Source organism: Monopterus albus, unplaced genomic scaffold (assembly GCF_001952655.1).
Source record: "Monopterus albus unplaced genomic scaffold, M_albus_1.0 scaffold122.1, whole genome shotgun sequence".
In the NCBI taxonomy this organism is placed as follows: domain Eukaryota; kingdom Metazoa; phylum Chordata; class Actinopteri; order Synbranchiformes; family Synbranchidae; genus Monopterus; species Monopterus albus.
In genome coordinates this window covers 1,388,044-1,403,717 of record NW_018128002.1, presented here as the reverse complement: position 1 = coordinate 1,403,717, position 15,674 = coordinate 1,388,044, and the positions used below count along the sequence as shown (strand labels likewise).

General features: G+C 39.7%; 1 protein-coding gene across 2 annotated transcripts in view; it reads right to left on the bottom strand.

Moving 5' to 3' along the window:
- ddr2a (discoidin domain receptor tyrosine kinase 2a) overlaps positions 1-15,674 on the bottom strand; it is a 31,341-nt gene that overhangs the window by 4,017 nt on the left and 11,650 nt on the right. For both annotated transcript variants that reach the window (XM_020612315.1, XM_020612318.1), the window contains exons 2-9: positions 13,998-14,105; positions 4,358-4,460; positions 2,889-3,120; positions 2,467-2,614; positions 1,934-2,036; positions 1,216-1,399; positions 885-1,125; positions 624-689 (exon numbers count right to left, since the gene is read on the bottom strand). In XM_020612315.1, coding sequence (XP_020467971.1) covers positions 624-689; positions 885-1,125; positions 1,216-1,399; positions 1,934-2,036; positions 2,467-2,614; positions 2,889-3,120; positions 4,358-4,460; positions 13,998-14,079 — 1,159 coding nt within the window. In that variant the 5' untranslated portion in view covers positions 14,080-14,105. The remainder of the gene's footprint in view (positions 1-623; positions 690-884; positions 1,126-1,215; positions 1,400-1,933; positions 2,037-2,466; positions 2,615-2,888; positions 3,121-4,357; positions 4,461-13,997; positions 14,106-15,674) is intronic.

Here is a 15,674-nt window from a genome sequence, read left to right as displayed (position 1 = left end):
GCAGCTTGAGTTTGGGTCCCTATGCATGCTAATGCATGTCACCCTGTCATGACCTACAAAGACACAAAGGTATCACTAATGTTATTTGAAACACCTGTGCTTTTTTCTACGATGACAAATCATAAGGCCTTTCCCGTACAACATCTAATTCTGTGTAGTATGTCATGATTTTGGTGTACTGTTTTAACAGTTAGTGTACAAAAAAATCAACATACTTTAACAGGAACTGATGCAATTTCAGCAAAGTCGGATGTCAAACAAACGGCACTAAAACTTCACAAAAAGGCAGTAAAATAGGTTCTTAAGATTTAATATTTTGTTTTTGTTTACCAAGATTTTATTGTAGCTGGTAAGACAGTATTCACAATTTATTTAAGATTTTCTGGCACATAAAAAAATGACAATATTTTATATGCCCTCTTTATCCTTTGATGGTTTAGAGAAAAGGCTGTGTTTTTTGCATGTAATACAGTTTGTGTGTTTTGAATATTTTTGTACTTAGAATCTTTGTATAATGTTCATACGAAGGTATTGGTTTGACAGACAGTATGCCATATTGTCAGCTGTCAAACATGATGCAAAATTTGTAATTGTGTTTATGTGTGTTTATTGTAGTCACTGACCTGGTTGTGTGTTAGCTGGTAATCCCGTTTTGGGTTGAGTCGGTGTTGTGTTGTACATTGCTGTATCTGAAAGGGCAGATGGTTCAGATGTGATCAGAAATGAACTAAATTCATCATAATCAAAATTTACATATAATTTTTCTTAACGGTTTACAAATACTTTTCTTTAAAAAGTGTTAACTTCAGTATATAAGACTGTCAAACTAGCAAGGAGCATCTTACTCCATTTACAGATTGTACATACACTTCTTCAGTTTATACCTGACTGGAAGGTAATTTCACTAAACAGCATCCAAGCATCAGCAAAGTAGAACTGGCACTTGATGGCACTGGCCATGTGGTTGGCCAGGTTGACAGTAACAAAGCGAGCGCTGGGATTCGTCTCGCCCACCACTGGGCTGAAGGAGAGCGGCAGAGCCTCCCAGTTTGTCTCAGAGCGGAAATAACACACCACTTGGCGGAAGGCCTTGACGTGCAAGGAGAACATGTTGTTGCAGTGGACCTGGATACAGGACAGGTTGGGAGACTTTTAGTATGTATGGGAGACACTGACCTCTAGTGGGAAAAGAGGTGCTTGTATTATTAGTCTCACCTTCATGGTGGTAAAGTTTCGTGTGCGGTCAAACTCAAACATGATCTCCACATATCCGCTGGGGAAGCTCTCATTGTTCCAGCCCACATAGTCGTACCCTGGCCATACATTGTAAACATGACTGTGTGTAAAATCATCCAGACCACACACTCCATCAGTCAGCTGGCCCAAGCCCTCTGTCATACTGAAAAACAAAACAACACCGTAAAAAAGACAACAATACAGAGGAATATCCTGTCAACATCTTTTGTTTTTAAAGTGTCATCACCTTTGGCAAAATGTTTTTAAAGGTACAACCATTCAACACTAGGTGGCAGCATTACAACATCAATGTCTCCTACTGTTGGCTGTGATATTGTAATATGGGACATTTTCCTTTCCATCTGCACTGCTTCCTTGATAGAGAATAGGACGTCTGTCTCTATCTTGGACGACATTATTCGCCAGGCCATTATCCAAATACAAGTGACAATAAAAGACTGTTTGGTTTGTTCCAGTTTTGAAACTTTGCAAGCATGGTTGACTCAGTAATTCCCAGGATGTATTACCTAACAGTGAACCACCATAACCCACGCACCACCATTTGCTTTCACCATGATGACCATGCAACAACATGGGGAAAAGTACTGATGAATGATGAGAGCAGTGATGAAGCAGTGCAGTGGTATGTGAGGATGGTGACGACGGAAAAGTGAAACACACACAAAAACACACCTACCTGTAGATGATGGCACCATCATAGACAGAGTCATTGAGATAAACAGGGTAAGAGGGCAAAGTCATCTGTTCTCCTGCTGGAGCGTTGTATGACACAAGACCATCTGTAAAGTAAGATAAGATAAATTAGCCTCTGTAACTTTATGAACTTTTTCATGAACCCATCATTTTAAATTCCTGATTGTGTACAAAAGCATAGATGGGATCTTGTGAATAAAACATCAACATATTGTTTAGACAATTTTATTTTGCTTAAAGAGCTATGAAGTCTGCTTGACAAACATTATGGCATACTGGATTTTCTGAAAAAATGTTCTTTGTAATCAAACTATCTTCCTAACCTACACAGCTAGGGAAACTTTCTGAAACCATCTGGCCAGCCTTAAATTTAAGGTCTACTTGGTGCATGGCATATAAACATAAGCTTTTGCACAAAAGCACAAGAACCCAAAATACCAAAAGCAGCAAGACCTCACTTTATCACCCATCAGTCCTTACATACCCTATTTTTCTTCCACAACAGCCACCACTTACCCAGCCATTCACAGCCGTAGAGTTCTACTCTCATGCAGACATTCATGGAGTGGTCTGTGACCGGCATGAAGCGGACATAGCGAGCAATGATGGGTGGCTCGAGGTCCTTGAGTACAATGTCATATGCATTTCTGTTTCCTTCAATCACCTACAAACAAACACACCTTGACATTATGATGATGCTCACTAATGGTTGAAACTATTGTTTCTAATGTGTATGATAACATAGCCTTTTCATGTCATTTTTAGATGAATTAATACATTTATTACACAGACTCTGTTATTGCTGTCAGTATCACTAAGATGTATCAGGTAAAAGCATTGATGGGCCATAAAAATATGACCCAAAGACAGTGTATTAAGGTCAAACACATGGATTACATCCCAGGCAGTGTGGAGCACTGATTGATAGGATGACTTGCCTGCTTGCCCTGCCTGCTTCTCCAGGAGATCCAACGGCTTCCATCACGACTGTACTTAATCTTGTACATTTGGGCGAACTCATTACCAATACCTCCTGCGTGTCGACCCTGGGTGCCCACAAGAGTGATGAAGTGGAGCGAGCGAAGATCAATCTGGAGGAACTCCTTCAGGTTGTCTGGCTCAACTGTTATCTCCGGACACCACGCGCCATCGCCCTCCTCAAAGTCCAACCTGGGGAGAGAAGGCGTGTGGAAAATGTTAAAATCACAGCAGCAAAGGGAAACGAGTACTAGAGATGAAAAATTAGGACAGGATGGAAAGGGAAAGGTGAGTGTGCTGGTGAATAGCAGTTCTTACAGCCTGTTTAGAAAAACACCTTGGTGAAATCCTTTGTTGTAAATTTACTTTAAAGTGTTAATTTTGGGTAAGGGGCTGGCAGGGGAGAGGGGGAGCTGGATTAGACTGAAAATACTGTAAAATTGTATTACATCATTACAACGTGCTTCTTATTGAAGGCCATCCAAGTAGTGCTACACACATATGCACACCTTATTGATCATGTAGCTGTAAGTACAGCTGATACTCCAGTTTGTTGTTTACTGCAAATAAACAGTGTCGGCAAGCCTGTAAAAATGGGTCCCGGAGAGAACCAAAAAGCACAAGAAACACAAGCCATAACAGCAAAACTGGCCTCTGATGATCTGGAGTCATTTACAAGAAGAGCTGCAGGAGGCTATTGAACAAATTGTATCTTTTCAGTTATAATTCCCACAAGAACAACAAGAATGTTTATAAGAAACAGCAAGAGGAGCTGCACAGGAATAATTAAAATGCTATGGCAAAATGCATAAAGTAGAAAGTTAAGATATTTAGCAAGTAAGGATAATCATAAGATGATTTATGTGTGTGTTTGTTTGAAATGATCATTAGTGAATGTGTAAGAATAAAATGAGAAAGGATTGTAGTGAAAAAGGTACATTTAGAAGTCTAAAGTACATTCAGAATTTAAATCATAAAAAGTGGAAATGCTGAATGGTTATTTCAGACAAAATGTAGCACTTCCTCAAAGAGCCAGAGTGTACTGGTTTATAAAAATTTCTCAGTACAGTAACATCTGAGGGTATAAGGAGGTAGCTGCCTATAACTGCAGGTTGTTGTTATTTGGGAGGTTTTGGGGTCTTATCCTGAATGAATAACATGAAAGAGGGAGGTCTGCAGGGAACTCTGTTCATGGTAGTCAATTACTGAGTGAATATATCTCTGCCAAAAAACCTCAAGCAGTGTTTGGAGCTTTAATATGTTTCAAATATGCCACCTTAGTGTGAGAGGTTAAGCTTCATTCCTATGTCCAGGGGTTAGCATATCGTGACCTTCATACAACAGGCACAGGACACCCCCCCGTACTAATTATCAGTATAAACATACTGTGAAGTATATGTGTCCGTGTCTGTGTGTGTGAGATGCCTACCTGCCATATCTAGCAGCAGTGGATTCAGACCACTGGCTGGAAGCAGAGATGTCCTCGTCCTGTATCTGCCCTCCTGACATGCCCAGAGGATACCGACACACACCTGCGACACAACAACATATTTCAATAAAAGGAGTAAACAGGTAAGAAGAAGGTCAGTGAAAAACCCCTAACCCAATTGGTGGCCTGATACTTGCTATGCAATAAACACTATGTACCAAAACAGGAAAGTGACTAAAAGTTATGACAATAAAGAGTAGCTTTTTTGTTTACTAGAACCTTTTGAAGTACATTCTTAACACAGTCCAGTTTTGATTATACAGCACTTGGAAAATGTGACACATGAGAAAATATGACATTTCTGTTCAGTTCCACTGTTGTTTTGTCATAAAAAAAAATTAATAAAAAATGTAAGTAAGAACTGGCCATCACTTTGGTGTGTATCTCTAGATTTGGCATGGACCAGTTGGCAAGTTGGACCAGTGGTAGTACCTAAGCACATACTCAAGCACCGTATTTGTATGTTACTTGAGTGATATAACTTCATCTTTCTTAATATTGCTACACCATTTCATTTTTTACTCAACTGCATTTATACGATATACAGTATATGTATAAACAGTAAATTAAACCATCCAACTACAGATTAATGCATCACAGTAAGTCAGTAATATGATAATAATAAAATATAACACTGACAGGGAGCAATTTGCCCTCATAATGAATGCTTTATATTTTAGGTGCATTTTACTGTTACTTTCATATACAGTAAAACCTTGGATTGTGAGTAATCTGGTCTACGGGTGTTTTGCAAAATTTTCTTAGAAATTTTAACTTGATAAATGAGCAAGGTCTTGCAATACGAGTAGTACGTATGCTTTGTCTGTCGAGCATCAAGTCACAAGCCGATGGTTCTCGCGCCTCACTCGTATAGTCAACGTCTGTACTGCAACAATGGCCCCGATGAAGAAAAAATAAATGTTGAAAAGAAAGGCGATATGAAAAAGGAGATGATTATGGTTGAAAAGGAAATCATCGAGAAGCATGAACCAGGTATGCAAGTGGCTGACATTGCAAAATGTTATAAGGCAGATGTGTAAAATCTGCCAAATCCTCAAAAAGAGGCAAAAGCAAGTGTCACTGGACAGGTTCCTTGTTAAAATCACACAAAAAGAAAAAGATTTCAGCGAGCCAACAGATAGCTCCTCTCTCTGTCTCCCTCACACCAGCCATGATTCTTTTCAAAGGTAAAGCGCAGGTTAATTTGTTTTATTTTATTTTATACTGTATTTTGTATTACTGTTATCATTTTTGCATGAATAAGTGGTTGTGAAACGAATCAGCTGAGTTTCCATTATTTCTTATGGGGAATTTTGCTTTGATATACGAGTGCTTTGGATTACAAACACATTGCCGGAATGAATTATATTCGCAATTCAAGGTTTTACTGTACTTATACAGCCCGTTTTAACTTGAATAATATTTTGAATACAACACTTAACTAGCTACTTGCAAGTGACTTCAACATATTGACACTGTTGTAGACCTATTGCTACTTTTAATTGAAGGAATGCTTTGAGCTTTTTTGGAAATACCCTTTTTTTTTTGTCAACAATGGACCAGTCACTCTGGAGATTTATACAGTACTGCTTCCATGTCAGTATACTAATGTTGTCAATGCTACCCTAGCATTGAAACTGCAAGTGGGGAAAAACAGCTTGCTCTGGTCCAAGGTAGAGACCCATTTACCAACATCTCTAATTAACATATTATAGGCTGTCTAGTTTATTTATTATTTACTAATCTAAAGTGTAAAATGTCAAGATGTGGTTTTCTTGGTCAGACAAAGTGTCTTCCATGAGTCTCATCACCATGAGGTTGCCTGGCTGAGAATTCTTGCTACATGAATGCTAAATTAAGATAACTATGTCCTTGCTGAGACTTTGAACAGTCATGGCATTAGTATCAGTCTTCTACCCTGCAAGCACAGCAGTATATTTCCCAAAATCTCAAATGCTTTTTCTTCCACTACAGCCTGTTGATCTAGTATATTCATACTGAAACATTTGTTGTCAGGATCCTTAACATTAGCACTAACAGTTACTTCATGGAGCAAAGTACTAGTAAGTGCTAATGCTACTTCAAAACGTTTTCACTTGAGTAGTTTTTAGTGAGAGTCCTCTTACTTCTATTTGACAAATGATCAAGTTTATAACAATGCTTCCATTTAAAAAAGATAATCTAGTAGTCTATCCACCTCTGGTGTTTACCAGGGTGATCACATTGTGAAACATACAGCTTTCTTCTTTCAACCGCAGTGCTGTTGGCGTTGAAAATTCAAAACCATACTCAAACATTCATTCAGTCGGTCTCAGACATTTCTAAGACAGAAGTACTTGACTCCCAGCTCCTGTCAGGAAACCTAAGAAATGTGATGGATATTGCTGGGTAAAAGGGAAGAGAGGGGTGGGGTAGGGTAAGAGGACTCCACACACACACACACACACACACACACACACACACACACACACAGCAGCTATACACTCCTTGCACAAAATATTGTGGTTGCCCTATTGAAATAATAAGCTGGGTCCATTTATTGTCTCTGCCAATCCAAACAGTGCTGGTATCGAGCACATGTACAGGAGTTAGCTGTGTGGTAAAACTGGCTGGTTCAAGCCCATCACGCCCCCACTCTGCGGTCAATGGAAGCAATATGCCCTCTGTTTCCTGTGTGCCCTCCACCCACTCATCCTGGTTTTTTTCTGTCTCCTCTCTGTCTCTCCTCATGTGTGGTCTCTCCCCTCCCTCTTTTCTTCTGCTCCTTTCAGTGGTGAGAGGTGATTAACATTAACAATGCAGCTTAGAAAATTTTCATCTCATTAAGACTGGTGGCCAAGTGAGTGTGAGGCAACCAACATGGTATCTGCTGAATGAATTTAGTGATTTTTGGGTGGTTCAATGTGGACTAAATAAAATGGCACTTGACCCTGTTAGCCAGGCCCCTTGTCCACAGAAAAACCTTTGATAAAATGCCAGTAACAGCAAACCCTGAGGTTCAAGCGATTCTCTGTCCCCCTCTTGCTTTCTTTCCTTTTTTTCTCTCTCCCTGTGATTCTATCTTCCTCTTTTCCTGATCTCCTTCAAATATTTGCTTAAAAATCAAGATGTTTGAAAGCCTGGGACTGGAACTGATACACCACTTACATACTCCAGACACAAAAACGAAGAGTAAACACAACCACACACACACTCGTGCAGACTTCATCTTGGCAGTGACACAGTGACAGCTTGAAGGAGGTACAAACATAAACTCTTCCAAATGTCTGTGTTTGCCTCCTCTGCCCTCCTTTCATCTTGTCCTCTCTAACCCTTGTTCCATGCTGCCCACTCTTTAAACTCCTCTCCCACACTCAACTCTTATTCCTTTCTTTGCACCAGATTGCCTTGGCTGTAAGGAGACCACATCAACTGAAAACTGTCTAACTCTTCTCATATTCTCCATATAGTAGCCATATGAGTGGCCACATAATTAGAAAACCATTTCAGTGCTCAAACTACTCATATAATAGCTGTAGTAAAACACAAATTGCTTAAAGAGAAACAGCCAATAAACAATTTGAGTTCAAATCAGTCCAGGATAAGATGACAAAGGGTGTTAGTGTTTGAAAATAAAGTGGAATGATAATTACTGGCATTGAGCTGAAATGTTGTTCTTGTGTTGCAGTATTGGAGGCTAGTCCAGCTAGAGGTTCCATTCCAACTTTATTTATAAAGCACTAAAAACAACCAAAGTGGACCAAAGTACTGTATACAAGTCTACACACCCCTGTTAAAATGCCAGGTTTCTGTGATGTAAAAAAACAAGACCAAGATAAATAATTCCAGAACTTTAGCCACCTTTAATGTGACCTATAACTTGTACAACTCAATTGAAAACAAACTGAAATCTGTTTTTCAGTGGGAAGTAAAAATAAAAAACTAAAATAATGTGGTTGCATTAGTGTGCACACCCTTAAACTAATATTTTGTTGAAGCACCTTTTGATTTTATTACAGCACTCAGTCTTTTTGGGTATGAGTTTATCAGCAATGCACATCTTGACTCTGCAATATTTGCCCACTCTTCTTTGCAAAAACGCTCCAAATCTGTCAGATTGTGAGGGCATCTCCTATGAACAGCCCTCTTCAGATCACCCCACAGATGTTCAATCGGATTCAAGTCCGGGCTCTGGCTGGGCCATTCTAAGACTTTTATCTTGTTCTGGTTAAGCCATTCCTTTGTTGATTTGGATGTATGCTTGGGGTCATTGTCGTGCTGAAAGATGAAGTTCCTCTTCATCTTCAGCTTTCTAGCAGAAGCCTGAAGGTTTTGTGCCAATATTGACTGGTATGTGGAACTGTTCATAATTCCCTCCACCTTGACTAAGGCCCCAGTTCCAGCTGAAGAAAAACAACCCCAAAGCATGATGCTGCCACCACCATGCTTCACTGTGGGTATGGTGTTCTTTTGGTGATGTGCAGTGTTGTTTTTGTGCCAAACATACCTTTTGGAATTATGGCCAGATTCTTGGTTTCATTAGACCATAGCACCTTTTCCCACATGCCTTTGGGAGACTTCAAATGTGTGTTTGCAAAATGTAACCGGGCATGGATATTTTTCTTTGTAAGAAAAGGCTTCTGTCTTGCCACTCTACCCCATAGCCCAGACAAATGAAGAATACGGGAGATTGTCGTCACATGTACTACACAACCAGTACTTGCCAGGAAATCCTGCAGCTCCTTTAATGTTGCTGTAGGCCTCTTGGCAGCCTCCCTGACCAGTTTTCTCCTTGTCTTTTCATCAATTTTGGAGGGACGTCCAGCTCTTGGTAATGTCATATTTTCTCCACTTGATGATGACTGACTTCACTGTGTTCCATGGTATATCTAATGCCTTGGAAATTCTTTTGTACCCTTCTCCTGACTGATACCTTTTAACAATGAGATCCCTCTGATGCTTTGGAAGTTCTCTGCGGACCATGGCTTTTGCTGTAGGATGCGACTAGGAAAACGTCAGGAATAGCCTACTGGAACAGCTGAACTTTATATGGGGTTAATCAGAGGGACTTTAATTGATGGCAGGTGTACTGACTCCTATTTAACATGAGTTTGAATGTGACTGCCTCATTCTGACAACAGTCACAGCCCCACAGTAAGAGGGTGTGCACACTAATGCAACCACATTATTTTAGTTTTTTATTTTTACTTCCCACTGAAAAACAGATTTCAGTTTGTTTTCAATTGAGTTGTACAAGTTATAGGTCACATTAAAGGTGGCTAAAGTTCTGGAATTATTTAACTTGGTCTTGTTTTTTTACATCACAGAAACCTGGCATTTTAACAGGGGTGTGTAGACTTTTTATATCCTCTGTAAATAACAACATACAATAAAGATAAACATAACATACAAGTACATATATAATCAACACCAATATAAAATATCAAAAAGCCAATGAAAAAAGATGAGTTTTCAAAAGGGACTTAAAAACAGACAAAGAAGAAGCTTGTCTAATGGACAGCGGTAGATCATTCCACAATTTGGGAGCAGCAGCTGCAAAAGCACGATCACCTCTAAACTTATACTTTGCTCTGGGCACACTCAAAAGAAACTGAATAACTGACCTCAAAGAACGTGTAGGTGTATACCAGTGAAGCAAATCAGATAAATAAGAAGGTGCAAAGCCATGAAGGGATTTAAAAACAAATAACAAAATTTTATAGTGGATCCTAAAATAAACAAGTAACTAATGCAAGGAAGCCAAAACTGGAGAAATGTACTCATATTTACTCATACTAGTTAAAAGTTGTGCTGCAGCATGTGGACCATCTGGAGGCAAGTAATAGGAGACTCACTAATCCCCAGATATAATCCATTGCAATAATACAACTGGGTAGTGATAAATGCATGAATAAGGGTCTCAAAGTGTCGTCTAGAAACCACTGACTTTACTTTGTCCAACTGCCTTAGGTGAAAAAAAACTAGATTTTACAACAGCCGCAACTTGGCAATCAGCTTTAAGGTCGGGGTCCATCTTAACCCCCAGATTTGAGATATTGTTTTTGTTATACTGAGCTAAAAAGCCCAAGTCAATGGAGGGAGACCCAGCAGTATCACCAAAGACCATCACCTCTGTCTTCTCTTCATTCAACTTCAAAAAATTAAGTGCAAGCCAAGATTTTATGTCCTCAAAACACTGAAGTAGTGGCCTAACACAACACGCGTTTGTCTTTTTAACAGGTAAATAAAGCTGGCTATCATCTGCATAGCAATGAAGGGAGATGCCATGTTTCCTAAGTATAGAGCCGAGTGGGAGGAGATAAAGAGAAAAAAGAAGGGGTCCAAGTGGACTGAGTTAGTTGGCCTCCTTGCACACATAACAGCCAGCAGAGCCTTGCTCACACAGAGGTGAAGAGTGTACACAGACAGTGAGACAGAGAAAAAGATGAGCACAGTGCAGCATCTCCTTTTTAATTCCAGTTACCTCCACACCAGGATGAACCACTGTCAAACAGGCAATAGTTCAAATAGACAACATAGTCTTAGTACAAATGCTGGGCTCATTAGGTAAGTTACACAAGCTGGTAGGATGTGTACTATTTTTGTCTTGCCAGACAGCGACACAGACCACAGACAGTGCAACATCACCAGTTAGGGAAAACACAGCAATTGCCTGGGACATCATTGTTGGAACTAGGAGTTATTATCAGAGTCTTTAACCACATCCTAGAGAGAGTCAAAAAGAAAGAGAGAGAAATGGGATTTTAGTATATCATGCCGGATGTATGACCACTCTTCCAAATGTTGCCTTTTGCAGTGTTTATTTACCTACCCAACCTACTCAGAGGTGACCCTTGGGTAAGCTGTGAGGGCAGTCAAGTATGTGCATTTAGACAAACATACACAGATTTCCCTCCCTACACACACACACCATCACCACCACCACCATCACCAGGCTTCACATTTGGCCACAGTATCTAAAAATATCACCCCAGAAAAAGGTGGAAAAATACCAGTCTTGTGTAGAGGAGAGCGAGATGAAGGAGTAATGGACCAAAACCTCTCTCTTTCCTCCTGATTTCTACCACACCCTGACTACTGAAAGGCAGGCTTGTTCTGTAATGTTTGCTGTCCATCCTCTAACTGTGCACACACACAGTGCACTCACACAAGTTGATGATCTGCCACATAATATCTGACCATTGTATGTCAGGGCTATTTTGGTTGTGTTGCATATGAATTTATTTCTACTTTATAATAACTGAATAAGCCCTGTGATGGATTGGCGACCTGTCCAGGGTGTACCCTGCCCTGCGTGCTCTCGATTGTCGGCCCCCCCCCCCCGTGACCCCCTTCAGGGACTAAACAGTAGAAACTGAATGAATGAATGAATGAATAACTGAATATTAACCTAACATTAGCCACCACAGACTGCAGGTCCAGACTAAGGATCTAGCTGCAAAACATTTTGAACAAAACTGCATTTTGAGTCAACTTTGCATTGGTAAGAGGAAAATTATGATTTTGTTCAAAAGTTTAATAGTTTCACTTTAATGTTATTAGAGTGATATGTGATTTTAATGATTAAAATATGAAGTTTTAATGCATTAATTCATTCACTTGTTCATTCATTCAGAGGTCCACACAATAATAATATTGGTTGATATTTAACTGTTCCGCTCAGGGTTATGCTCATGTCCACACCTTCTCCCTCCACAGTGAAAAAAGTTCGCCCACTCAGGAGTAAAATGGGAAAGACAGGGATGGTATAACTCCATTGCTTGGGAATTTTAAACAGGGGAAAGTTGGCATCACTCAACATCTCAGCTCTACAAAATTCAGCCATGAATATTTCCAGGCTCTGGAAAAATGACCCTCTTCCCATTGCAGCAGAACTAAAGCATTGGGGAGAATTAAAGGTGGATACATTATATCCTCCTTCCATATATTTGAGATTTGAGCTTCTAGTCACACTGGAGGTGATTTTCTTAAATAGTCACTGGTGGTTTCTGAGTGGAGATAACCTTAGGGTCACGCTTAAGATATCAAACCTTGTCCTGAATGCTGAACTTGTTGAACCTTAACCATAATCAGATGCACAAACAGTTCTTTCCATGACTTTTGAGTGGTCAGATAGAGAGAAAAGCGCACCCCACACGCTCATGCGCACGCGCTCACACACACACATAAGGGCTGGTGAGGAAGACAGAGCCTATTTCAATGTACTTTCCTGCTGTCAGAATGTCTGGTATGCATTAGCCACAGACTCCAGTGGGATAGTTGAGTCCACTGCATATGTGTGCATGCGGGTAGATGCATATGAGCGGGTGCACAAAAACACATACACACACACAAACACAAAGGAAGTGAGACAAGAGAGACAAGTCTCACTTAATTATGCATAGCTGAGAAAACAAATAATCCGTCCTTGACATTTTTGAGCTCAGTGCTAAACAGAAGAAGATCTGGGATTGTGGAGAAATTCTGAAATATATAAAGCATCTTATGTTACATTCACATCTGGTTAAATAGGTCAGAAATGTAGCTATTACTGTAATAGATACTTGTATGTGTAAACAGACGTATTCCTGAAAGTAACCAAAACATACGCACACTATTGAACTTCATAACTCCTTCTATTAACAATGACCTGTATCTCACCAATTCTCTGTCTTTCCTCACTTTCTTTAAACTCCTAATAAAACTCTTCTTTTTTTTTTATTCTGTTATATTTGGCACAAAGTGTGAATGAGTAGAGTATTGCTGTAGGTTAAGAAAAAGTTGTTTACATGTGTTGTGTATATGTGTGTGTAATACGTGCCTGCAGCTCTTGCTGAATAATTAATAATGAATGAATATAAAAACACAAACTTGAAAAAGCAGCTGTTTAGTTTTATTCTGAAGAATATGAAGTAAAAGGCTTTATTTTGAAAGTGGAAGTGGGGTGGAGTAAGGCGGGAGGATGTGGAAGTGATGTAGCTTTTTTCCACTGTTTTTTCTTTTCTTTTCTTTTCTTTTAAGCACTGCTTGGCAGAGGCCAGTGTGACCTGTAAATTCTGTGCTGAATGTTTCTGGGGGGGAAAAAACATCATTAACTTTTTAGACCTACGTACATGTCATTCATTATCCTTTCAACAATAAATTAAAATCAGCCTGATGATGGAAAGTTTGAGACTGGGATCATCAGCAGGAGTCAATTCAGGGTTTTACTGGCAAATATCTGCTAGATTTCTACTATTTCAACAATAATCAAACTACTCTCTTTAGCCCCTATATATTTCTGTCTCTGCCCACCAAGTGTTGATACTCTATTTCCTTGGTCCTATTTCACTGACATCACAAAAACCACCCCTATAGTGCAGGGAGAGCTGGATGTTGGGATCAAAGGGTCCAGACCAGAGAGAGAGGACCGCATGGCTCCCACAAAATAGCACTTATCCAAAAATCTCAATCAGTTCCACTATTGCCTTGTGGACTACAGCACCAAACCCAAAAACATGACCCAAAACTCACAAAAATCATTTTATAATATTCACAAACTCATGGAATGATCTCATTGCAGCCAGAGACTTAAATACAGACACCCACTTTGCCCACCTACCTGGGTTGACTTGTGATGTGACAGCTCCTAACAGGCAGAGGAGGATGAGCAGGAATAAGTGAATGTTCCACAGGTGCTTCATCCCCAACACATGCACAGGCTTCCAATCTGCAAGGCAAGATAGAAATAGCAGGTTACACGGTTTAATATAACGCACATTATGACCACAAGGCTAAAAAAAAAGCACATTTTTATTTCACACAATAAAAGACAGTAATTGGAATTTCCATAAATTTTGTACTTTGTGATTGTAGGAACAAATGAAGGGGCAAATGATGGAGGAAGAGGAGAAAGAAAAGCAGAGACACTGAGTCACAGACATTACTTCAGCTGGACAGATGCAGCACCAACAAGCTGACTCCAGCTAACCACTCTGTCCAGCAGCGGAGAAAAACAACTGGCTTTTAGCCACATTTCAGTTATGATTGACTGCCCAAATCTAAATGCACAAAAATGGATAAACAAATAATAAAATGGTTTCTTACATTAGACAGAAACATATAAAGTTTTAATTTTAAAGCTTTTTGATGCTTTCTGGTTGTTTTAGCCTCTATCTAACTTTTTTGTTGTTGTTGTTTTTAACTGTTGAACAAGTGTCAGGCTTTGTGCTACAACTCCAATATAAATACTACAATACATCACCAAAGCAGGGTTATCTAAACCTACAGGCACATGAGGCAAAACACCACCAAAGCACTGTGGGAATTTTCTTTAAAGCTTTTTGATGCTTTCTGGTTGTTTTAGCCTCTATCTAACTTTTTTGTTGTTGTTGTTTTTAACTGTTGAACAAGTGTCAGGCTTTGTGCTACAACTCCAATATAAATACTACAATACATCACCAAAGCAGGGTTATCTAAACCTACAGGCACATGAGGCAAAACACCACCAAAGCACTGTGGGAATTTTCACAGAAAAATATGAGTGTGTGTGTGTGCGTGTTAAAAGTTGCTGGTCTTCATCAGTGGCAAAAAAACTCAATTTTCCTGATACATCCCCATCAAAATAACACAAGGAACAGCAGAATGCAGTGTTTCACTGTGGTCAATGGGATAAGATTGGATTACAGGACACATGGGATTCAGCCTGCGGTCAGTGAGTGTTGTAACAACATGTCTGTGATTATTTTATTGTTGCTTATGGTCAAGAGGGGATCTCCACCAGTGGCAAATTTGCCTGTTAATGCTCCAGTTACCCTTTGTCCAAATTATCCTCTGATGTTTATCAAGTGCAGTCTTACATATACAGCACTCTGTCTATGAAAAACAAATCCAGGTGTGTTGACTTTGAGTTCATGCCCATATTTAATCTCTTCTTGATACCTGATGTTAAATGATTAAACTGTTCTCTAGCTTTCCTGTCAGGTTTGCCCAGCTACACCTTCCTCTCTTCTTTTTCCTCACACTAGTCCTTGCACTGATTACACTATTCAACACACCTGCCCCGCTTCCCTGATTACTCACCAGCTGCACCTCATTAGTCTCCTCCATACTTATACACTGTTCACCAGTCACTCCCCTGCCAGTTCTTTCTCTGTCTTCAGGTCAGTGGTTGTTATGTTGTTTTGTCAAGTTTATGCTAAGATTGTCTTTGTTCTATCTAGTCCTTGTTAGCACCCTAGTCGTTATCCTGCCGTCTCTAGTGTCTTCTTCCTCTTCGGCCCTCTCCTCTGGACCCCAC